Here is a 26172-nt window from a genome sequence, read left to right on the forward strand (position 1 = left end):
ATTTTAAGTTTTGTGCAATTGAGTAATTGATATGGGATCGGTTCTCTAAGAGTTTAGGCTACAAACAGTGCTGAAGAGTTTTAAAAAAGTACCTTTATGTACAAAGATTTATTCTGAGTTTGCTGAAATCATCTCATCCTGCAGTACATTTATGTACGATAAGGTTTTTTTATCATTGGGCTAGATTTATCAACTGTAACTTTTATGGCTATATAATGTCAATTTCTCCTCCAGAACAAGTTTATGTAAATATTAAATTTTGTTCATCTGTCTAGGTAGATGCTTGCAGGATATTTTTTTTTTTTTTTCCTTATTGTCTCTAGGTTATAGGCTTATAGTGTTCCAATTATGATTCTGATTGTATTGACAGAAGCCATACATGGGTTGTACTTACTGTGGAGTTGTATCTTGCTGGTGCTGCAACAAATTCTCAAGATGGGATTACATATCTTTTTGGAAGATGCCCTACATGAGCTCAAGGAGATGGTTGAACAGAATATGCGTTGATTTGTTAGTATTCTCACTGTTTTAACCTATAGGCTTGTTTTTGTTACTATATGACCTACATATTAGTGTTTTTTAAAGGCCAATTTGAAACTATGACAGTTGTGAAACTATTATGCTTATGCAGCCTTAACATTGGTATTTGAAGTAACTTGTATATATTGTATTTCAGGACCAATATATTTAATGATGTGTTTTAGTTCCAATTGTTTCTTTTAATTTATATATATACTTGATAGCACATAAGTTTCATACTTAATGCTATATATAAAAAATTTCTAGTAGCAATCTAAAAAGCCTAAAAAAATAATTTCAGAGGCACCAAAATATGTAATCAATAATTATTATATATTTGCAAAAATTAATGATAGCATTTTAAAATTCTATAGTAATAATTATTATAGCTTCTTTAAAATGCTACGAAAGATCGTTACATATTCTAGCATTTTTAAAACGTTATTAAATACCACAATAATAGCATTTTGAAAATGCTATTGCATATCTTTCTATAGCATTTTAAAAACGCTATTATATAGATTTTTTATAGCGTTTCAAAAACGCTATAGAAAGGAATTTTTTATAGCGTTCTAAAAACGCTATAATAAGTCTTGGGTCTATTATAACGTCGGCTGACATAGCGTTTTCAATAACGCTATAAAAGGGCTTTTATAGCGTTTTTTGAGTGCTATAAAAGCCCTTTTGTGTTCTAGTGCACGCTGCAGCACAGCTTCTCTCTAGTCTCTCTCTCTCTTTCTCTCTCTCTCTCTCTCTCTCTCTCTCTCTCTCTCTCTCTCTCTCTCTCTCGCTCTCCTCTTTACTGTTCAAGGTGGCTTGGGATTGTTCTACCAGATTTTTCTTAACTTTTCTGGAATTGATTTATTGGATTGATGGCGTGGGATTGAGCCACTGGTTTTCTGTTCCAGTTTTTTTATGGGTTTCTTCTTCCCTTTATCCCTATTTTTTTCTCTGAGTTTTTGCTTGGCGGCGGAGGGGCTGCACTCAAAGAGAAAACACGATGGCTCGAAGCTTGCGGCCGACGATGGGTGAGTTCAAGGAGGAAGAGAAGGCTCTGATGGTGGGAGAGCGGTGGGGTTTGGTGGTGGGGAGAAGAGCAGCGAAGAGACCCAAGATGGCCGTGAAGCTGTGATGGCCATTGTAGTAAGGGTTTTGAAGCAAATACCCAATCGACTCTGAGAAATGGGAATGGTAACCATGGATTTTGTGTTTTTTTTTTGTCAACAAACTGCAGTAATAGAGGCACCAAGCTAGGAAAAACAAAGCCAAAAAAGAGGGCCTAAACAAAAACATTAACCCACCCTACCAGAAGCCCAATTTAGAAAGAGAAAGGGTAGGCATAAAGCTAACTGATCAACAAAGACGAAAAAACAAGCAGAAAAAAACATGGGTTTGGTTGCATTTCTTTTGTTAAAAAGAAAACAAATATTTTTTATCATGGTTAAAAAAAAATAAACTTGGACATTAAAAATATGGTGTGATCTCAACCACACATTTTGTTTCAATGGTTGAGATTGAAAATTGATAATTAAATTTTTTTATTAATTTAAAAAATAAAATAACTTTAGTTTAGTCTGGTCATGCACCAAACATAAGACAGTGCTATTTAGCTTATCCAGCTTCATAATCCGACACAGCACCAAACATAAGATAACATTTAGTCCAGCTTACTCCAGTCCAACACAGTCCAGCATAATCCATAAGAATAGTCCAGTCCAACACAGTCCAGCGTGCCAAACGTAGCCTAAATGCCTTCTAAGTGTGAGTTCGGGAGATGAGGTAGGCTTAGACATTTTTATCTTCTATGGAAAGGACTATAAATGTCTTCTATAAAAATGATAAAGGAAAATGCATTCATATTTTTACATTAGAACAAATACTAAATTAATTGTGGAAACAATATAAGAGAAAGACATCCAAATTAACCTCAAGCCTGAATGATTGGTTACTCTTCTCCAGTTCTCATATCAATGAAGCTACTTTTGGGAAGATAGCAAAAATGATCAAGCGAGCCTCTAACGACATGTGTTGGCCTAGGACACATTCAGTTGTCTAACTCCAACTTTCCAAAGCGTTAATTAGGAATTTGAGGTTTGATTTACCCTCAACCATTTTATGTGTATTGCCTACAACTACAAGTAAAGGGTGAGACAGTTGTTGCGTTTCTAAAAGATTAAGTTAGCGTGTATATAGGTTTTGCTTATTAGCTAGGAGTTAATGTCATAGCTGTATAGTTGACTTACCCTATTTGGTTTTTGTACTCTTGTATAAATATACCTTGATGTATGAAATTAAATCATTCAGTCATATTCTAATTTGGTATCAGAGCCCTAGGGTTTTTTCTTTTAATATTTTTTTTCTGTCGCTACAGTACTTTGACGCTATAGTACCATCAAGAAAAAAAAATCCTCACTAGGCTAAAGATTTCCATTGCCTACTCTCTTTGCTGAAAAAAAAAAATCCTAATTTCTACAGCTGCTGCATTTTCCAGAGAGAAGCAACCCTAGCCTTTCTTTGTGCTGCCGTTGTGTCTACTTCTTTTCGAAAACTCTAGCCACAATCGTCTTCTACAAAACCCTAGCTGCAATCTTCTTCTACAACACACATGGCTGATGGAAGATAATTCAGTTTTGATCCCAAGTCTTCTCCTATTCTTGAGAATAAGGTGTCATCTACTGTGACCATTCAGGAGACTTCTTCTCCAATCCATATCAAATTGGATGACACAAATTATCGCATTTGGTCTAAGATTCTGGAGATGCATATTGCCGGCAAAAAGAAGAAGGGCTATATTACAGGGAGAAAGGTTGCACCTGCAGAGGCAGATCCTGCCTATGATGAGTGGGAAACTAAGGATGCTCTAGTCAAGTCATGGCTCATCAACTCCATGATGCCTAACCTCATGTCTCATTTTGTTTAGTGTGGAACAGCTAAGGAGGTTTGGGATGCTGTTAAGAGGAGCTATCTTGATGCCTCTGATTCGTCTCAAGTTTATGAATTGATGAAGAAGACCTTTCAATTGCGTCAGGGTGGTCGATCTCTCACAGAGTACTACAATGAGCTGAACTCCATTTTCATGGAGTTAGATTATCGAAGGCCTAATGATATGGAGTGTACGGCTGATGCTGAGAAACAGAGGAAGCGTATTGCTGAGGATCGAGTTTATATGTTTCTTGCAGGTCTTGATCACAGTTTAGATCAGGTCAGCAGTCGTGTTCTGGCTGCTTTTCCTTTACCAAGCCTAGAAGAAGCCTACTCACTAGTTCGTCGCGAAGCACAACGACAGGTCACCATAAGCACTGAAGATAATTCTGAGGCTTCAGCCCTGGTGGTCCAGAAGAGCAGTTTTCGGCTAGCTCCTCTTGCTGGTTCCTCTGAGCCTTCTGCTTGTCTCTGTACTTATTGCAATGGTACTTGACATACAGTAGATGTTTGCTAAAAGAAGCATGGTTATCCGGAGTAGTATAAGCTTAAGCAAGCCGAGAAAAACAAAAAATCTTCTCAGGTTGCTTTTGCAGACGCCTCTCTCTGTTCGGCTTCTCAGGTTTCTCGAGTTTCTTCTCACGGAGGTAATTTTGGTTTGACCTTTCTTTCTTCTACTAACAATACTTGGGTTATTGATTCATGGGCTACTAATAATATGACTAGTCATTCTTCCTTGTTTAAATCTCTAATGTCTCCGTCTGTTAAGTCTGTTCAGATTGCCAATGGGACTCTCATGCCGATTACAGGGGCCGGGACCGTCTCTCTTTCCCCTTCACTATCCATGTCTTCTGTGTTGCTTGCCCCTACCCTTTCAAATAGTCTTCTTTCCATTAGCCAGCTTACCAAGAGTCTTAATTGTTCTGTAACCTTTTATTCTACTCATTGTGTGTTTCAGGACAATCTCACGAAGACGACGATTGGCACTGGTAGAGAGAGGGGAGGAACTTTACTACTTGGAAGGAGCTAGGCAGTTGCAGTCAGAGTCTGGCCGTGGGTTTCAAGTTGAAAGAGGGAAGTCTGAATGGGAGAAGATTCTTTTATGGCATTATCGTCTAAGATATCCATCGTTTCTTTATCTAGAACGTTTGTTTCCTAGATTATTTCTCAATATTCTTGTTGCTAGTTTACAGTGTGAACAATGCATTTATGCAAAAAACCATCATTTTCCTTTTAAAGTCAGTTTCAATAAAAGTCATATTCATTTTTCATGTGTTTATACTGATGTTTGGGGTCCATTTTCTACCTCTTCTGCTTCTGGTCATAAATACTTTCTGTCTTTTATTGATGACTGTACTTGGGTGAGCTGGGTGTATTTGCTGAAGTCTAAGAGTGAGGTTATTCATGTTATTTCTCAATTTTACAAAATGATTGTCACAGTTTAATTCTCAGGTTCGGGTATTCCATTCTGACAATGGTCGAGAGTTTGTTAATCAGTCTCTTACTAATTTCTTCAAACAACATGACATCATTCACCAGACGACGTGTGCTTACACGCCACAACAGAACGGCATAGCAGAAAGTAAGAACCGTCATCTTCTTGAGGTGGCACGGGCCTTATGTTTTACTATGCATATTCTTAAACGTTTCTGGGCTGATGCTGTCATGACTGCTGTCTTTCTTATTAACCGAATGTTTGCTCGTATTATTGACTATCAGACTCCATTGAGGATGTTGTCACAGTTTCACTCTATTCCTTCTGCCCTCAATCTTTGCCCTAAGGTCTTTGGTTGTGTTTGCTATGTCCATGTTCATTCTCTCCACAGGGATAAACTTGATCATCGGGCTCTTAAGTGTGTCTTCCTAGGTTACTCTAGTTCCCAAAAGGGGTATAAATGTTTTCATCCTCCCACAGGTAAATTCTATGTGTCCATGGATGTTGAGTTCTGTGAACAGGTTTCTTATTTTTTTGGGGAGGTTTCTCTGGCTCCTCTTCAGGGGGAGATTCGAAGTAAGGAAGAGGAACGTTGGTGGTTGGCAGAAAAAAAAGTTTTGGATTTCGAGTGACATCGAACCAGGGGAAATGGGTGATGAGTTGGAGGTTGAACGGCCAAACACGTTGTTTGGAAAGGTTTATACCAAGAAGAACAAAACTGATATTGTTGTGCCATCTAGTGACTCCAATCCTCCCCTTAATGATACTACCATGCCATTGGATGACTCTTTTGAAATTGACTCTAAGGTACATGTTTCTTACCATATAACATTAGCTTCAGATATTGTCTTGGATTCTAACCCTACAGCTTCGGAGTCTACTATCTTGGAACCACAAGTTGGAGTCCAGGATAGGAGATATCCCCTTCGTACTCGTACTGAGCCTGATAGGCTGGGTTTCTCCAAATCATCTTTTAATATTGTTTATCCCATGTCTGATTTTGTCTCTTATCATCGTCTGTCTCAATCTCACTTAGCTTTTGCCCTTCATTTGTCCTCTGTGTCTATTCCTAGTCATTTTCAGGAAGCTCTTGGAGATCCTAAGTGGAAGTCTGCTATGGTAGAGGAAATGAAGGCTCTCCAGAAGAATTCTACTTGGGAATTGGTCGAGTTACCTCGGGAAAAGAAGACAGTGGGGTGTGAGTGGGTGTTTACAGTGAAGCATAAGTCAGATGAGACTGTTGACAGATATAAGGCAAGGTTGGTTGCCAAGGGTTACACTCAGACATATGGGATTGATTATCGAGAGACCTTCGCTCCTGTGGCCAATATGAACACTGTTAGAGTTATTCTTTCTCTTGCAGCTAATTTGGATTGGCCATTACGACAATTGGATGTGAAGAATGCTTTTTTGCATGGTAATCTGATGGAGGAGGTGTATATGGATCCTCCTCCGGGATTTACACCAAAAAGAGGTAAGGTATGCAAGCTGAAGAAGGCGCTGTATGGATTGAAGCAGTCGCCGAGGGCTTGGTTTGGCAGGTTGAGCTATTCCATGAAGGCATATGGCTTTAAACGGGATGGTGATGATATTACTTTGCTTATTGTGTATGTCGTTGACATGATTATTACTGGTAGTAATATAAGAAAAATAGAGAAGCTTCAGAGCTATTTGGCCAAGGAATTTGAAATGAAGGATTTGAGAGTTTTAAAATACTTCTTGGGCATTGAAGTGTCTCGGTCTAAGCAAGGAATTTTCCTCTCATAACGGAAGTATATATTAGATCTTTTGGCTGAAACTGGTAACTCTGCCTGTGAACCTGTGGATACTCCTATCGAGGTGAATCATGGTCTGACTATCTATCCTGATCAGGTTCCAACAAATAAGGAGAGGTATCAGAGGTTAGTGGGGAAGCTGATCTATCTAGCTCATACTAGGCCTGACATATCATATGCAGTCAGTGTGGTGAGTCAATTCATGCATAATCCGAGCAATCGACACATGGATGCAGTAAATCGTATTTTAGCTTATCTGAAGTCTTCTCCAGGCAAAGGTATTATGTCCTCCAAGCATGGACACTTAGATATTGTGGGATACACTAACTCTGACTTTGCTGGATCCAGATTGGATAGAACGTCTACTTCAGGGTATGTGTCATTTGTTGGAGGCAATTTGGTGACTTGGAGGAGTAAGAAACAGAATGTAGTATCTTTGTCTAGTGCAGAAGCCGAATACCGTGCTCTTCACCATGCAACTACGGAGGTTACTTAGCTCAAAATCCTCTTAGGTGAACTTGGATATGGTCCTCAGAAACCGATAGTGATCTTTTGTGATAACACAGCGCCTATTGAGATTGCTAATAATCCAGTACAGCACGATCGAACCAAACACGTTGAACTTGACAGGAACTACATCAAGGATAATCTAGATTCTGGTGTGATAGAGGTTCCTTATATTAGGAGTGTGGATCAGTTGGCTGATGTGATGACTCATGCTGTTACTAGTGGTTCTTTCCATACATCGCTATCCAAGTTGGGCATGTGCGATATCTATGCACCAACTTGAGGGGGAGAGTTAGCGTGTATATAGGTTTTCCTTATTTAGCTAGGAGTTAATGTCATAGCTGTATAGTTGACTTATCCTATTTGATCTTTGTACTCTTGTATAAATATACCTTGATATATGAAATTAAATTATTCAGCCATTTCTAATTGATTATCTTCTGAGAAGGAAATCTGAAATAACATAATGAAGAACAAAAAATTACACCGCAACAGATTGAACTAAGCTCAAGATAATAAACTTACATAGCCATTTCATAAAATAAAAAATTGCATTCGACATATATTGTCAAAGAGAAATGAGCAAGTACTTGGAGTCAAATATGAAAGGATAGTTATCAGCAACTAAAGTTAACTGCTTTTTGAAACCAAAACGTACTGAAACATGAACAACAAATCCATCTGATTGACAACGCGTGTTGGGAGAGAGAAGGAAAATAAAAAAAGAGATGAGTTTAGAAGAATTAGAATGAATAAGCAAAAAAACTTTGAACCCGTAAATATATATAGAGACATGTCTTGAGTACATCATTAAGAAACATATGACTAAGACAAATGAGATGACAAAAGACAAAGAAGTAGGACAATGTAAGGTAGTGATGCATAAAAAAGAATGAAAAATACCCACCGCTGACCTGTTTTTCTAAATGATATATGTAATGACTTTTGCTATTTAATGAAACTCATGTCTCTTCATCAATTATGTAAGTATTAGATCCAAAAACAACCTAATTAAGAAAGGTGAATATATATAAAGCAAAGAAAAGCTTTGAGCCGAAGTATCTTTTGGTCCTTATTCGCCCTGGCACATGAGAAATATATTTCAAATCCACAAAAATAGAATGAAAGTGGAAGATTAAACCTCGATAAATAGAATTAGCCTCGAATTATGATACCCGCGGCTACTGATACTGTAACATCACGATGCTCCCCATTGCTTAGGCCTTTACACGGGCCAAATGCAATAAGTGACAAATTAATGTTCTGCATAGTAAAAATTCCATAGAGAAACACACATAGGAAACAACATCATGCCACTAATGTTTTGCAAAGTAATATATACCAAGAAACAAAAAATGAAAGTAGGATAGAGTTGCCTTAATCTCAAAATTTGGACAACAACCAAATCTTTACCAAATCTGGAAAGTATGGCAACAATAAGAATAGGAAACAAAAATCCAACTTGAAGCAAATGAATGAAAAAAAGTAAATAGAATTTTGATTACCTAGAGACTAAATGGTCGTGAAAGGTCCTGTTAATTAGTAGTTTAAAAAAACATATTCGATCAGATGCGCATCAACAAACAGCGCACCTGTCACCAAGTTTTTAACACAGGCGAGCATTGCTTCCTCCGCTAAGTTTTGAAGGTAAATCCCCATCTTTTCTACTCAAAATTCCGGAGCTAAACCCTAACATAAACATTGACAAACCAGCAAGGGGAATGAGATACTCATAAACTAAAACCCAGAAACTAAAACTCTAGATAAAATGAAGTAAAAAAGAAGACGCTCACCTTGTCGAAGTAAACGCGACAGACAAAAAGCAGCTGAAAGAAGGAGAGTGAGATAACGTCTAACGTGTGGTTTTTTTTTTCCCCCCAATTTTAACCCAACATTAAAATTAATTTTGTTTATTTGTTTCTAGAAAAAATGATAACGAGCAGTTACAAGTGGTCTTGCGAAAAAAATTTGCAATACGCACTCTGTGTTACCGTATAAGCTTTTAATAACCTATTGTGTACGTGCACACTGTGGGACTAAGATTTATAATAGTGTATGACAATGGACACCTTATTGCATGTTGTTAATGAGTGCTTTCAACAATATGCATTTTGCACGTTGTCTTATTTACATTGTCATATTCTGTTTTTGTTATAGTGGATCAAGATTTTCTGAAATAGCTTAAAATGGTGAAGACCATTAGATTATTTGGATGGTTGAGATTTGAATGTTGTACATGTAGAGAAGTTACGGGCCCGTTTAGTATCCTACTCAAATTCTTTTTCAAAAATTAAGATTTTTTTTTTTTTAATGTGAGTTTTCAAAATCAACTTTTAAAATTTGAAAACTTGTTTAGTATGAAATTTGAAAACAATTTTTAAATTTAAAAAATAATGACAGCTAAAAAAGAAGGAATAAAAAAAAATGAGAAAAACGATGTTTTATCTTTTTAAAAAAAACTAGTGCCTAATTTTAAACCCCCTAATCACAAAAAAAATTTGTCTAAACCCCCACCCATCTAGAAACTCTTTCAAAACCCCCTACAGCTTATAATCCTAAATTACCCTTCTGACGCGCGCTGACGCATGCTGACGTGTGCTGACATCACTGTAACTGAATTTTGGTGAAACCGTTTTTTTTTTTTTTTTTTTCTGGAATTGAAGTTTTTGCTAAAACTCAATATTTCGCTAAAACTAAAATCAAACACTGAAATTGAATTTTATTACACTAAAACTGAATTTCAAAAATTAAGTTACACTGAAACTGAATTTCAAAAATTCAATTACACTGAAACAGAATTTCAGAAATTCAGTTACACTAAATTAAAGAATTCAGTTATGAATTCACTTACTGAAACTGAATTAAGTGATGAAACAATTACACCTTGACTAAAATGCAATTACACCTTAATTAAAAAACAATTACACCTTTACTAAAACAATTACACTTCACTAAAACAGTTACACCTTTACTGAATTCCGTTTCACTAAAAAGAACACATCAACCTTATCAAAAAAAAAAAAAAACAACAATACAACAAGTCATTGAGATGAGAGGAGTAGCCAACAATACAACGTCGTCCAATCACCTCACGCGCGACGAGTACACGACAGTCGCCACTGCCTCGATCTGTTTCTACCTGCAAATTTGATTCATCATATTTCAGAACCATAATTTCATTCAAAATTCATTTAAAACTCATGTTTCACGAACTGAAACTGTTTAATCAATAAATGAAGTAAATTTGTATATACTTATAAATCAATTAAAAACCACATTTCTATTTGATTTATAACAAATTCAATTAAAACAGATTCACAAATTATACATTTCACAGACAGATTCACAAATCAATTTCAAATTAGGATTTTCAAATTAGGGCTTTTGAAATTCAATGCAATTGAACCAAAATTTGTATACCAGTAGAGAGAGACTGTCAAGGGGAGAAGAATGAGACCGGAACCACTTCAATCCGCCGCCAGAATCACCGACAACGGCGACGATAAGTCTCAGACTTTCTCGGCTTCGATTTGCCGTCCACGGTGGTCAGTTGGAGAATCAGAGACCACCATCACACTCACCACGTCGAGAGGAAGCTTCTGGAAGTGGAGAGCGGCTGCGACGTCGCTGGAATCTCGAAGTCACCGCCGGAGATGACGATCAGACTTCGGGCTGTATTTGGGTTTCTGTGGATTTATGGGAAAGAAAAGGCCATGGATAGATAGAGGAGGAAGAGGCGAGAAGAACCCAACCGGTCCGACACCTCGTCGTTGTCGGAATTGACGGATCGCCGGCGAAAGAGCTCGGATCTGCCTAGACCCGATCCGGCGTCGACGTTTGGTTTCACGGCATGTGGAGGGCATAGGGAGGAAGAGAGAGGAAAGACGAGAAGATTGGGACCAGTCTCGCCGGCAACCGTTGCCGGACGACGGAGCACTCGCCGATGACAGTCGCGGGGAGAGAGAGAGAGAGAGAGAGAGAGAGAGAGAGAGAGAGAGAGAGAGAGAGAGAGAGAGAGAGAGAGAGAGAATGCAGAGGAGAAAGAGAATGTGAGAGAGAGAAATGTGATTAACTGATTAAGTGACCAGCTGGGGTTATAATTGGAATATTAGAAAAACTTGGGGTCAAACCCAGCTGGTTGTTAGTTGACCAGAGGGTTTTGGGAGAGTTTAAATAACTAATAGGGGGTTCTGAATTAACTTTAGTAAAGCTGGAGGTTTTGAAATAACTAAGCTCTAATTTGGGGTTTTGAATAGTTTACACTAAAAAAATACACATGTTTTTTATTTTTTTCTAAAAATTATTTTTGAAAATGGTCTACCAAATACGTTTTTTTGACTAAAATTTATTTTTTTAAAAAAATAATAATAATTTTTGAATAAAATACCAAACAGGCTCTACATATCCGGAGTCTTCCATCCCCATCATATTGACTTTGATTTTAATAATTCTTTTTGAAGACAATAGAATGTGAGTAGGGCCGTCCACCCCCAGAAGGCACATAATCCGTTGCTGATGGAGACAGTGGACATTGACTTTTCTCATTGTGAATTTGTGGTCATCCATCCATATCTATTTTTCTTATCTTTATGCTGTTCTCCACTTGCATGCAATTATGCAAATAATACTGGTACGGTGCCTCTCACAAATTGCACATAATCCTTGTTCTCCACTCATTCATTGCTACAGATAGAGTTAAATTTGTTCAATATATGGCTGCTATAAGCTCGGAGGGTGCTTCTTCGTCCTCGTACCGGTGTACCTACCATGCATTCCTGAGTTTTAGAGGCGAAGATACACGAAAGGGTTTTACCGATCACCTCTACAGAGCCTTGGAGCTAGCAGGATTCCACACCTTTAGAGATGATGATGAAATCGAGAGAGGAGCAAATATCGCAGCAGAGCTACAAAAAGCAATACAAGAGTCCCAAGTGTCCATAATTGTCTTCTCCAAGGACTACGCTTCCTCCAGATGGTGTCTGGACGAACTTACCAAGATTATGGAACGCAGAAAAACTGATGGGCACATGGTTATGCCGGTTTTCTATGATGTGGATCCATCCCATGTCCGGAAGCAGACTGGGCCTTTTGCAGAAGCTTTTGCTAGACATGAAGACCGCTTTAAGGATGACATGGACAAGGTGGAGGAGTGGAGAAGAGCGCTTAGAGAAGTTGCAGATCTGGGCGGGATGGTTTTAGGAGATGGGTAATTTCATATTCTCAAAATCTTCTCACTCTATCATTGACTTCAATTTCATTAAGTAGATGGCAGCTAGTGGAGTGTTATGCAGTTGTTGGATTTTTTCTTTTTTTGGGTATTTTAATTTTGTGCTTTATTTATTTCGATATCAATAATTTATAGGTATGAGACACAGTTTATCCAAGATATTGTTGAAGAGATCGGAAGTAAACTCAACCACAAAGCAATAAAAGTTGCTCCCTTTCAGATTGGAATAGATGATCATGTGCATGGCATAAACATGTGGTTGAGAGATGGATCAAACAATGTTGGTGTAGCTGTAATATGCGGGATGGGGGGAATTGGCAAGACCACCATTGCCAAAGTCGCTTTTAACCAAAACGTCCATAGATTTCAAGGCAGCAGCTTTCTTGCAAATGTTAGAGAAACTTCATTGGTTAGTTTGCAAAGAAAACTTCTTTCAGATATCCAAAAGGGGAAAGCAAAGAAAATATACACCATAGATGAAGGAATAAGCAAGATCAAGGGTGCTGTATGTTGCAAAAGAGTTCTTATTGTTCTTGATGATGTGGACCACTTGAACCAATTCGATGCAATTCTTGGAATGCGAGAATGGTTTTATCCTGGAAGTAAGATTATTGTAACAACTAGACGTGAACAGTTGTTAAAGGCTCGTGAAGTTTGTACAATGTTTCAGGTTAGAGAATTGAAAGAGCATGAATCACTTGAGCTTTTCAGTCGGCATGCCTTTGGACAAGCCCATCCTATCGACGGTTACATGGAGCTTTCAAGATCTATAGTACAACACTGTGGAGGACTTCCATTAGCTCTTGAAATTCTGGGATCTTCTCTATCTGCTAAAAAAAGCATAGATCTATGGCAAAGTGAATTACATAAGTTAGATCTGATCCCTGATGGAGAAATTCAAAAAAAACTTAGAATAAGCTTTGATTCTCTACTTGATGACCATGACAAAAATGTATTCCTTCATATAGCCTGTTTCTTCATAGGAAAGAAGAAGGAATATACAATTTCAGTACTGGACGGCTTAGATTTTTCAACGAGGATTGGAATTGAAAATCTAGTTGATAGATGTCTAGTGAAAATTAATGGAGAAAACAGACTAATCATGCATCAGTTACTTAGAGACATGGGAAGAAGAATTATTCGCGAAGAATCACCTGACGACCCAGGAGAGCGTAGTAGAGTGTGGCATCATAAAGATGCCTCTAATGTATTGAGAAGATTAACAGTAAGAAACATGCTCTTAATTTGTGTGTATGTATTGTATTTGTGTGCATATGCAACATATATGTTAGTAACCCAATGGTCAATGTTTTCGTTTGCTGACAGGGTACAAAAACTATTAAGGGCCTCATGCTCAACCTTCCTATGTTGATGGAAGATGAGTCTATCAAGTCAATATATAGTATAAGTAACAAAAAACGGTGCCATGTTGAAGAATATGATGAAAACTGTTCAAGACGACGTCGGCTTGGTTTCTTCTCCTGGAAATCAATTAACGTTTCCTCAACAAATTCAGGTCCTGCTTCAAATGAGGTAGATTTCAAAACAGAGGCATTTAGAAGGATGCACAATCTTGAAATTCTCCTGCTCAATAATGTAAAAATCAATGGAGACTATGGAGATTTTCCAAAAAGTTTAACATTCTTGTCTTGGCGACGATTCCCTTTAAAGTCAATACCACCCAATTTTTATTTGGAAAATCTAGTTGCTCTTGACTTGAGGAATAGCAACCTGCAACATGTTTGGAAGGGATCCAGGGTATGGCACTTCTCTCTCTCTCTCTCACACACACACACACACATTTAGAGATCATAATTATATATTCATAGAAACTAATTACTTCTCTTTGCCACAGTTTCTTCCAAGACTGAAAATCTTTAATCTCAGTCATTCACATGGCCTTGTAACAACTCCTGAATTGTCAGGACTTCCTAACCTTGAGAGATTAATTCTTAAAGGTTGCATAAATTTGGTAGAGGTTGATGAATCCATTGGAGAATTGGAGAAACTTGTTTTCTTGAATCTAAAAGACTGCAAAAGTCTTACAAAGCTTCCAAGAAGAATTAGTTTGCTGAGATCTCTTCGAAAACTTATTCTTTCTGGTTGTTCAAAGCTTGTTCTTCCTGCCAATATGAAGAGACTTGGTCTTCTATCTGTAGCAAAATCATGGAGCCAATCAATCTTCTTGTGGGTATCTCCAAGAAATGATCTAGAATTAACCAGCTTTCCATTGGCAAATTTACCACATTTTTTAGGAAGCTTAAGTCTGGCTGACTGCAATTTGTCAGAGATTCCCAGTGATCTTAGTATCCTATCCTCGTTGAAGTATCTGAATTTAAGTGGAAACCCAATTCTGAGCCTACCAGAATACATGAACGGTCTTAATAGGCTCCAGACTCTTCTGTTAGATGGCTGCCCAAACCTCAGTAAGCTTCCTGAGCTCCCAGAAAGTTTAGAGAGCTTGCAAGCATGGGATTGTACGTCATTGAAAACAGTAACAAATGTACCACACATGTTCGGAGCATTGGCACCAAGTTTTTTAAACTGCAAGAAATTACTTGAAGTTCAAAGATTGTTCAGTATAAAACCTTTGAGAAGTGTTGACATTGAAATGATCAAAGATCTCGGTCTGTTCAATTTGGAATCCATAGGAAGCTACACAGAGGTCGAAATGACCAACTACTTCATACATACAACCAGCAAGGGTCCCCTCAAGGTTCTCTCTCTCCCTCATGAATAGTTGTTATGTATGAATTATTAGTTTGTAATTGTTTGATATATGATGTGCATGAAACTGCAGGGACTGTATGAATGTGGCATATTTAGCATTTTTCTTTATGGGAACAAGATCCCAGATTGGTACAGCTTCAGGAGCATGGGTAACTCCGTGTTGTCTATTATTTTACCTTCACATCCTAACCTCAAGATCCGAGGCTTAAATGCTTGTGTTGTATATGCACAACACCAAGATAGAATTGGTCATAATCAATATCTTAACCTCAGTATTGAGACCAAGGGTCTTAAGTTGACCTATCACCCAGTCACAATAGGTCTGCCAAAAGAGAATGAAGATTTGCTATGGATTAGTCATTGGCAGTTTGGAAACGATGAATTCGAGGGCGAGGAAGAATTACGTGTTTCAGCAGCGGATGGGGAATCTAGTTTCTGGACAAAGGAGTTTGCTATCCAGCTTGTGTACGAACATGAGATTAAGGATGAGAGCGTTCAATCAAATAGTCCAACAATCAAACAAAAACTAACTCCTTGGAGCCAGAATGTCACTGCTGCAGATGTGTCAACGTCTGCAAGAAAGTATCAATCTTGGAACAGCAATTGCAAATACAATATCTGTAATCATAGTACGATGGGAGTATACAGAAACCTACAAATTGACAATGAGTGAAGAGACTCGTTCGGGAGTATACAAGGTCAGTTTTCATTATTTCAACCTGCTTTTAGTATCTTTATGTTCTGATTTATGATAGTTCCATACCAATGCAATGGTTTAATTTTATTATGGATCAGCCTCTTAACACTTCAGTGTGTAAATTGCAGACATCATGCAAGGCCGGAATACAGTCAAATTCTCACAAAGAAGGCAGGTGCAGGTGGTTTTTGGCCTTACTAACAGGTGATATCTCATGGTCGGATTGACAACATGGAAGACACATTCAGTTCTGGATGTTGATTTCGGACCATTTTGTAACTCAGCAGAATATATCTTGTTGTCCATGTGAGAGACTAACCATATGACATATGGTTAATCTACATATGTCACCTGTTCTTAAATTAACAGGTGGAGGGTTGCTGCAGATCGTGCATGGGGCTTATGGGTATTTTTAATTTTTGATTTTGTTTTTTGTTAATTTGTTCTTAAATTAAGATAACTTTTTGGGAAGAAGATAAGAAATAATTTTTTTGTTTAGTAATTTTCTCTCCGTATCACTCTAAGCATATGAAAGCATTTATTATTAAGTGGTTAACTATGATTAGTTTGTGATGTACATTTATTATCACTCTAAGCATATTTATGTAGGAAACTAGTTCAAGAAGCTCTTCCATCCATGGAGAAAGAAAAAAGACAAAACCAGCAAACAAGCTATCATTGAATTAATCCACAAGAGGGGAGCGAAGCATGATCACAGCAGGCTAAAATTTTGCACCCAAAAAAAATGATTGATTGTTTTTTGCATTGTGTATGTCTTTTGGACAAAAGATGAATAACAAGAAATAAATTAAAAAGACATCTTCAACAGGTCTGTATAGGGTACAGCCCAGGGAAAAAAATCAAGACAGCGCGCACGGTCTCTCAGTCTCACAGCAGCCTCTGGAGCTCCAATTTGTCCCAGGCTAGAGCATGCTGTTTACAACAAAGTTGTTGTTTAGCGGGGACAATTTTCCTCGCTAAAAGTAAGCTTATCCTCGCTAAAAACTTTTGGCGAGGATTTTTCGTTGGTCATCGACTTGTTGCTGTATCGCCATCGAGGAAAGTCTACGGCGACGAAAATCTGGATTGCTTGCTGTCCTATTCCAGTGACGCTAAAATAATTTTCTCGCTAAATCCTTTTTGCGAGAATATAATTCCTTGTAGAAAAGGAGTTAATTTGACATAAAAAACATTAAAAACGTCTGGAAATAAACTTAGTGACAACATTTTTTTCTTCGCTAATGTTAAAATCCTCGCTAAAGTTTAATAATTAATTAATATATTGTTTTTTAAAATAAAAAATTTATTTCTTTTCGGCGACACAATGCAATTTTCTCGTTGTAAGTGAATTTTAGTGAGAAATTGTATCCTCCCTCTAGGTTATTTAGGGCAAGAAAATAAATCTTATCATTGTAAGTGACTTAATGTAAGTGACATATAATGAGGAAATCCCATATTTTCTTCGCAATTTGTTTCCTTTGGCGAGAAATACTTTTATCGCTATAGGTCCTCTACAACGAAGAATTTATTTTTTGACACCAAAAGTTTGATATTTGATAGATCATTTTGTAGTTTTTTCATATTTATTGATAACCAAATAAGATAACAATTAAAACAAAATATAACATATATCAATACTAGTTCAAACTGGTTTCACAATGCCATCAAACATTCAATAGGTCTCCTAAAAGTCATAATTAAGTACAAGAATAAAAGCAATTAAACTGATGACTAGCTAACATAGAGGGAGTCATCATTAAGTGGATCAAAAGTGATGACTAGCTAACGAATATGCTTCGAAGCTATAGTAACTTTAACTCTCCAGTGGATGAATGCGTCTCACGGTCTCACCTACACAAAATTGACAATAGATTTCATTAATATAACATAATTTAAAATGTTAATATAAATAACAAAAACTAAACTAAACAAAAAGTAAGGAATAAAGGCAAAACAGCCATAAAGGCAAAACCTCCATAAAAAGCAAAACAGTACCAAATATAGGTGCTTATGAACAACGCAAACTCCTCTAGAGTAGTTATCCAATTCTCGTACTCCCCATTATACTCTCAAAATTTTTAAATTAATCTTTTGATATAAAGGGCTGTTTTTGACTCTTAAATGGTTGAGATAAGGTAGCGGGTCATGAAGGAAGCGTGCAACTGGAATTCAGGCTTCCCATATATGAAGATATAGATGTGAATCATTTCACATTTCTTACCAAAGTCAAGATCACAATTGGCAATATGTAAGTGTTTACAGAAATCTAAGTTACCTGCTCAGCAAGCTTAAAGCTGTGGGTTCGCATGTACTCCATCCCAATGTACAAAGTTGGTAAATGGCACCTGGAATAAGAGAATATCAGACCTGTAAAAAGACAATTTATAAATAATAAGAGAATTTAACGCTCAGCCAATAATAATATAAATAACATGACCATATATCTTCTTCCTTATATTTCAAGTGGCAGACGAAAAAATTCAAGTTAACAGTCAACCACAGAGAAGAGACCAAGATATACAAATACAATAAATTACCCTGGAAATAAACGAGCAGCAGTGTGATAAGCCGACATTGCTTGATCACCCTCATCTTTAGCAGCATAAGCATTCCCATATCCTATCCAAGCAAGTGGAAAGGTCCCATCTAGACTGGTGGCCTTGCTATAGAACGTGTAGAACAGAGCCACCCAATAAAATCAACAAATGGCATGGTTGATTGAGGAAATGTTAAACTGATGAGTACAATATATATAAGGGCATACTAACCCTCCAACACTAGAATTGGAAATTCAACTAAAATCCAACACATTCAATTTGCAACATATAAGTAAGAAACAACCTCTCCTTCCAGGTGTTATCATTTCAAATGACTTTTTCTAATATAATGGTCTGGATAAACCCCAAGAGGCTGTCATCCAATGGAGGAGTAAGCAGCAGCCCATGTTTTGGCAGGACTAAACCAAATTCAAACTAGGATCGGTCCAAAGTATAAAACCTAAACATCTAACAGATGATTGACATAAATGAAAGTAAAAATATTTGGACAAAAATAACCAAGATAATTTTATATTTGAAAAAATCAATGTGGTAAAAACTAAAACAATGTTGAATGAGAGATTACGAAATGCAATTCATGTACAATCCAGCAGAATTCACATTCATTTAGTAATTTAAAGCATCCATTATAATGTGAAGGCAATTGAACAGGCAACAAAATGCTCACAACTTGATTCATATATGAGACAAAAGAATGATCATACCATAATTTCTCATATGCATAGCATAATGGAATAATAAAGCCTTCCAAAATATAAAGAAAAATATGATGTTGCTTTCAAAGAATCTAAAACCAGTAAATGCAGAAAATTTCAAGTGCTCAAAACAAAAAAATCACAGTTCAAACACGGGGCAAATGAGGCAACTCGAAATATATTTACATGTACATATTCTGTTACTATTACAACTTTCTTTTTCAAGTTCCCTGAATTTTGCTACTACAACATTTTCTTTGTCATACTGGGAAACACAAAAAGGAAAATGACTGATGAGGACATAGAAAAATATATTGTTACTTGATGTTTGTAAAGTAAATCAGTAAAAATTTGTTGAGATGTAAGAGGACTTCACCATGTTCAACACTTGAACTGGGACACTTTGAATTTGCGTTTCTTTTTACCTTTTTAATTAAACATGAGTAGAGTGATGAGAGCGATCCGTCTTCAGGAGAAAATTGTAATGACGAGAGTAGGCTTTGTCTCTGAAATTCAGTAGAAAATCAACAGGTTTAAGTAGGGGGCCATCCTAGGAAGCACCGATACGCAAATTTGTTGAGGTATGTCGTATCGGGGCCGAGGATATCACCGAACGCACTAGATACGGGGATACGCGTATCGAAAGCATGCTATACGTATCTGTTGACTTTGACTACTCGATACGGCTGCGATACTTCAGCGATACTTCAGCAATACGGTCAAGATACGGTCTAGATACGTATGGGGTATTTTTTCAAGTTGTTTGTAAAAATGGGGGGTCTAATCGCAATTTTAAAAAGTTTGCAAATCTCAAACATTAGAGCCCTAACTATTCAACGCAGCCATCACTATTCATGCGCGAAACAGAAAAGGAAGTCGAGAAACCTGTTTTCGAGCAGCCATCGCCGTCGAGCAGAGCAGCCATCGTCGTCGAGGTTAGCTTTGGCTCTGTTTTCTTTCTCAGTTTCTCTGAATATTCTGGTCTGGTCTCAAATCTCAATTCAACCCTTGACTGGCAAACTGGTAGTATAAGTGTATAACAGTATAACTTTTGTTTGTTTTATTTTATAATTCTGAAATGTGAAATCATGAATAGTATTGGGTTTGGGTTTATTTGTTTTGAACAGTAATCATGAATAGTATTGGACTATTGGGTAGTTTGTTACTGTTTTTTTTTTTTTTTTTATAATTATGAAATCTGAATAATGAATAGTATTGGGTTGAGTCTATCACTGTTTTTTCTGAAATATGAATAGTAAATAATATTGGATTGGGTCTGTTAGAAAAAAATTAATGTTATTCTTACAATTTGTTAGTTATATTAGTAGCTCATTTGTCCAGGAAATGAGTTCAACACCAAATGTGAGTTCATCAACAAATAGTTCAACTGCAAATTCTACTGACGTTGCTGCTGTTGAGGTGAATGATAATGCCCCATTATGGCAGTATGTCAAGAATCTTGGGAAAAAAGTGGGGAGTTCTGGAGGAAATACTCAATTTATGTGCAATTTTTGTAATGGCACTTTTAATGGATCCTACTTTAGAGTGAGTTGCCATTTATTACGAAAGTCAGGAAATGGAATTGCTATATGCCTAAATTCAAAGAGTCATTTGCCGAGGTTGCAAAAAGAGGTAGATGAGGCTAAAGTTAGGAAGCAAAAATCTTTACCTAATCAAGTTCCTTTACTCACAACAATGGGTTCTTTTGGGAGTAGTACTATGAGAATGGATGGTGGACTTTATGAAGATATTGTTGAGCCAAAAAAGAGGAAGGGAATGAGTGGAAGTGGAGCCATTGAGAAAGCCTTCACAATGGCAGCTAGAGAAGAATTGGATGGTGAAATTGCAAGAATGTTTTACACGGGTGGTTTGTCATTTCACTTTGCAAGGAATCCACACTATGTGCGTTCATACACGTGCTGTTTCTAACCCAATTCTGGGTTATGTCTCTCCAGGTTACAACAAATTGCGAACTACACTTCTCCAAAAGGAGAGGTCTAACATTGGCAAATTACTAGAGCCAATTAAGATGACTTGGAAAGAGAATGGTGTAAGTGTATGTAGTGATGGGTGGTCAAATTCACAAAGAAGACCTCTTATAAATATTATGGCTACTTGTGAAAGTGGGCCTATGTTCTTGAAAGCAATCAATACTCAAGGTGAGTACAAGGACAAATTCTACATTGCTAACATACTTATTGATGTCATTCGGGAAATTGGTTCACAAGATGTGGTTCAAGTAATTACTGATAATGCTCCAATTTGCAAGGCCGCCGGATTGCTTATCGAAGCCAAATTTCCACACATCTTTTGGACACCATGTGTTGTCCATACCCTCAATCTTGCTTTGAAGGGAATTTTCTCACCATCTTCAAGTGCAAGACATGAAGATATTCAAGAACAATGTGGTTGGATAGCAAAGATTTATGAGGATGCTTTGATGATAAAAAACTTTATCATGAACCATAGTATGAGATTGTCAATGTATAATAATCATTGCAAGTTGAAGTTGTTATCCATTGCCGATACACTCTATGGAGAAATAATTGTTTGAAGAAATGCAGAGGCAACTCCAATGCACTCTATGGATCATTAACAATAACAAAAGCCTAAATAGATTTCAGCAATCACAATGGAAAAAGAAAAAGAAGACGATTGCTTGATCACCCTCATCTTTAGCAGCATAAGCATTCCCATATCCTAATCTGTTACAAATTGTGGATTGAACTCCTTATATTAATTTCAATGTAAACGAGAATGAGAGAAAGGACACTTAAGAAGAAGCGTGAGTGAATGAGTGAGTGGGTGAGTGGCATATACGTACAATGGCATTGGTGTTTTTACACCCAATGCATGTGCAACCAAATCCACAACTTTCTGTTTAATGAATAAACAATTTATTCAACCAAATTCAGAATTTTGGTAATACCCACATAGCCACAGTACCAAAAGCACTAAACCTCTAACAAGAAAAAGCAAAAATCTAATGGAATATATAGAATGGTAGAAAATCACTAGCAAGAAGAGTACCACGGAAATAGAAGGCGATGCATTTCATAACCCCATGTTCCAAATACTCCTCTATCACTTCTGGGAAATCCCTTTGCAATGGGTCTTTACCAAATAACAATTACAATTAATTACAAGCTTAATTTTATTTTATTTACCAAAAAAAAAAAAAACAAACAAACAAATTCTTTGATAAAAAGTAGAGAGAGAGAAAGAGAGACTGACCGATTATTGGAGCATTCATAGTGCTTATGAGGCTGGCAGAAATTTCAAGGCAGAAGGGAGTAGCCAAAACCCTTCTTCAGCGCCCTCCAACAGCGCTCCCTCTCAGTAACCAAAACCCACTTACATTCGATGAGGGGCTGAGAACCCTAAATCCAACAGTCAATCCTAATTACATATATGAACCCAAATAAAAAAAAATAGGAAAAAAATATCTTTTTTCCAGTGATTGGGATTCGGTATGAGGGATTGAGCCCAGTCACGGCGACGGAGAAAATGACTGCGAGCGAAAGAGAGGCAGGGCAGATAGAGATGAGAGAGAAAGGGGGGCTGGGGGCGGGAGAGTGAAAGAGAGGAGAGGCAGAGAGAGATGAGAGAGATACAGAACCCGAAAAGGCAGAGGCAGAGGCAGAGGCAGAGGCAGAGGAGTGAGTCTTCGGTGGGGCTTGCCCCATTACGAAAAGGCAGAGGCAGAGGCAGAGGCAGAGGCAGAGGCAGAGGAGTGAGTCTTCGGTGGGGCTTGCCCCATTGGGGCAAGCCCCATACAAGATTTATCCGAGGCAGAGGGAAGAAAAACCAGAAAAGGGAAAATGGAATTAATTAATTGGAGTGTTTTGGATTTCGTTTTGTCGCGCAATTTTACCCCGCCAATTTTTCACACCATAGGCGACGAAATCCATTTTGTCGCGCAAAACATTCCAATTAATTATTTCCCTTTTCACCAACACTTAGTGTTTATTATGTCAATTTAATTGATCACCGTTACTTAACTTCAACGATCAGACCTGTTTATTAACTATGTTCGTATCATTGCAAAAAATTGGTTAAATCAAAATTCATCTAACCGTTGGATTTTATTAGAAAAACTATAATCGTTCATACATTCGACCTTAGGTACCTAACTTTTACATATCCGATTGAACTAATTTTTTGGAGAAATGATCTTTGAGTAAGGAATTAAAAAATAAACGGTTTGGATCGTTTGAAACACGATCGAGATATAAGCTTCTACATGTAAATACACTTGAAGAGTATAATTTTATTAATTTTATTTCTCGTTGAAACCTTATCGTTTCAATAATTGTGAAGACCACAACTTGATTTTAACGATCGGAGCCGTTCATTTTCTATGTTCATACTCAAAGATCATTCTTGCAAAAAATCAGCCAAATTAGAATTCATCTAGTTGTTGGATTATCATTAGAAAAACCATGATCGTTCATACATTCAACCTCTGGTACCTAACTTCTAGATCTCCGATTGAGGTAATTTTTTGCATGGATGATCTTTGAATGAGGAACTAAAAAATGAACGGTTTGGATCGTTGGAAGCATGATCGAGATGTGAGCTTCTACATATAAATACACTTAAAGAGTATAATTCTATTAATTTTCTCGTTGAAACCTTATCATTTCAATAATTGTGAAGACCACAACGTGATTTCAACGATAAGCGCCGTTCATTTTCTATGTTCATACTCAAAGATCATCCATACAAAAAATCGGCCAAATCGGAATTCATCTGCCGTTGGATTATCATTAGAAAAACTATGATCGTTCTTACATTCGACCTCAAAAAGAGTACCTAACTTCTACATCTCTGATTGAGCTATTTTTTTGCATGAATGATCTTGAGGTGGGGAACTAAAAAATGAACAGTTCGGATCGTTGGTAACACGATCAAGATGTGAGCTTCTACATATAAATACACTTAAAGAATATAATTATATTAACTTTTTCATCGAAACCTTGTCGTTTTAATAATTATGAAGATCACAGTGTGATTTCAACGATCAGAGCCGTTCATTTTCTATGTTCATACTCAAATATCATCACTGCAAAAAATATGCCAAATCGGAATTCATCTAGCCGTTGGATTATCTTTAGAAAAATCATGATCGTTCATATGTTCAACTACCGTTACCTAACTTAAACATCTCCGATTGAACTAATTTTTTGTAAGGATGATCTTTGAGTAGGGAGCTAAAAAATGAACGGTTCGGATAGTTACAAATAGGATCGCATCGTATTCTTATACATACATATAAATGCACAAAAAAATGGGTCATTTAGCGAGGACATATGTCGTCGCTGAATATATCCACCCTTTCCTCGCTAATTTTTAAACAAGTTTGGAGACCAAACTCATCATACTTAAAGCGACAAACTAAATTATTCCTCGCAAAAAATGCTTTACAGTGAGGAAAAATAATTCCTTGCTAAAAGTATTTTGAAAACAATTTACAAAATGTATGTCGAGGAATTGAGGTTGTCGCTGAAAAATTTAATTAGCGACGAATTAAAATGATTTTCTCGCTAAAAATTTCTGCCAATCGTTTAGCGAGGAAACAAATATTTCCTTGCTCAATGGGTCATTTAGCGAGGACATATGTCGTCGCTAAATCCACATTTTCCTCGCTAATTTTTAGACAAGTTTGGAGACCAAACTCATCATACTTAGAGCGACAAACTGAACTATTTCTCACAAAAAATGCTTTACAATGAGGAAAAATAATTCCTCGCTAAAAATATTTTGAAAACAATTTGCAAAATGTATGGCGAGGAATTGAGGTTGTTGCTGAAAAATTTAATTAGCGACGACTTAACAAGATTTTCTCGCTAAAATATTGGTGGGTGCGGAAAAAATTTCCACCAATCTTTTAGCGAAGAAACATATATTTCCTCGCATAATGGGTTATTTAGCAAGGATATATGTCGTCGCCGAATCCACCTTTTCCTTGCTAATTTTAAGACAAGTTTGGAGACAAAACTTATTATACTTAGAGCGACAAATTGAATTATTCCTCGCAAAAAATGTTTTACAGTGAGGAAAAATAATTTCTCGCTAAAAGTTTACTTGCTAAAAAGCAACTTTGTTGTAGTTAATTTTCACCATAACTAAAGTTCAAATGGGGAGTTCAGCATATATATATATAGTCCTTCTAGCTCTAGAGCATGCTCTTTTCACCATAACTAAAGTTCAAATGTGTTGCAGCAAGTTTTGAAATTTCGTGTCGACATCCACAAATTTTGAAAAATGCGGATCGGACATCTTCTCTAGAGAAGGACTATATATATATATATATATATATGGGAAAATGTTAACAAAAGGACTATAACTATACCTCTATTTTCAGTTGAGGATCCCGTTTTCACCTTACTTCAATTAAGGACTATTATTTTTCAAGTGTTTCAATCAAGGATATTCCGTCAATTCTGTCAAAACTTCCGTTAAAATTGATTACGTGACCAATTTATAAGGACAAAAAAGTCTTTTCTCATAAAAAAAAATAAAACTAAATAAATTTAAACAAATTTAAAAACAAAACAAAAATTCCCTCCATCTCCCACCCTCGCCACCTCATGCACCATGTCAACCCGCCCTTCCCCTCGCCCAACCCAACCCCTCCCCTCCCCTCCCCTCCCCTCTCCTCTCTTTTCTCTCATATCTCTGCCTCTCTTATCTTTCTCTCTCTCTGCCCCCCAGCCAGCTCCCCATCCCCGTCACAGTCACTCATCACCTCCCCGTCCTCCCCCTATACCATTGACATCCCTCCCCCTTCCCCAACCCGTCCCAGCCCTGGCCCCATCCAGCTCCACCACCCCAACCCAGCCCCGTCCCCGTGGCAAAACCCAGTCACACCTAGCCCCAGCCCTGTCCAGATCAGAGAGAGAGAGAAAGTGAGAGAAAGAGAGAAAGAGAGAGAGAGAGAGGCGGCATGGGGAAAGTGAGGAGTCGTCAGCCGTTGGGTGAAGAGGCGCGACGAGAGTGAGGGAGGGGTGGGGCGGGGATGAGTTTGACTGGGTTTTGCCACGGGGCCGGGGCTGGGTTGGGGTAGTGGAGCTGGATGAGGCCAGGGCTAGGACGGGTGGGGAA

The 26172-nt window shown here is 37.3% G+C and overlaps 3 protein-coding genes and 1 pseudogene across 7 annotated transcripts in view; 3 read left to right on the forward strand and 1 right to left on the reverse strand.

The window, feature by feature from the left end:
- The window catches only part of LOC147282817 (anaphase-promoting complex subunit 6-like), an 80572-nt gene that overhangs the window by 39873 nt on the left and 14527 nt on the right, over window positions 1–26172 (reverse strand). For 2 of the 5 annotated variants that reach the window (XR_015122888.1, XM_086247799.1), the window contains exon 6: window positions 17525–17581. The exons of the other annotated variants lie outside the window; for them this stretch is intronic. The gene's annotated coding sequence lies outside the window, so the exon portion shown is untranslated. Of the gene's footprint in view, window positions 1–17524; window positions 17582–26172 lie in introns of those variants that run through there. 5 annotated transcript variants of the gene reach the window in all.
- On the forward strand, window positions 1520–3937 carry LOC147282821 (uncharacterized). Its single transcript, XM_086248282.1, has 3 exons — window positions 1520–1647; window positions 3148–3382; window positions 3440–3937. The coding sequence occupies exons 1-3, from the start codon at window positions 1520–1522 to the stop codon at window positions 3935–3937; spliced, it is 861 nt and encodes a 286-aa protein (XP_086104408.1).
- On the forward strand, window positions 11808–16359 carry LOC147282822 (disease resistance protein RPV1-like). The gene is made up of 6 exons (XM_086247795.1): window positions 11808–12364; window positions 12521–13610; window positions 13712–14143; window positions 14241–15101; window positions 15186–15813; window positions 15941–16359. Exons 1-5 carry the CDS (start codon window positions 11871–11873, stop codon window positions 15786–15788), a joined length of 3480 nt encoding a protein of 1159 aa, XP_086103921.1. The 5' UTR covers window positions 11808–11870; the 3' UTR covers window positions 15789–15813; window positions 15941–16359.
- Window positions 20410–21619, forward strand: LOC147282823 (uncharacterized; annotated as a pseudogene).

This window comes from Dryas octopetala, chromosome 6 (assembly GCF_963921425.1).
Source record: "Dryas octopetala chromosome 6, drDryOcto1.1, whole genome shotgun sequence".
NCBI classification, from domain to species: domain Eukaryota; kingdom Viridiplantae; phylum Streptophyta; class Magnoliopsida; order Rosales; family Rosaceae; genus Dryas; species Dryas octopetala.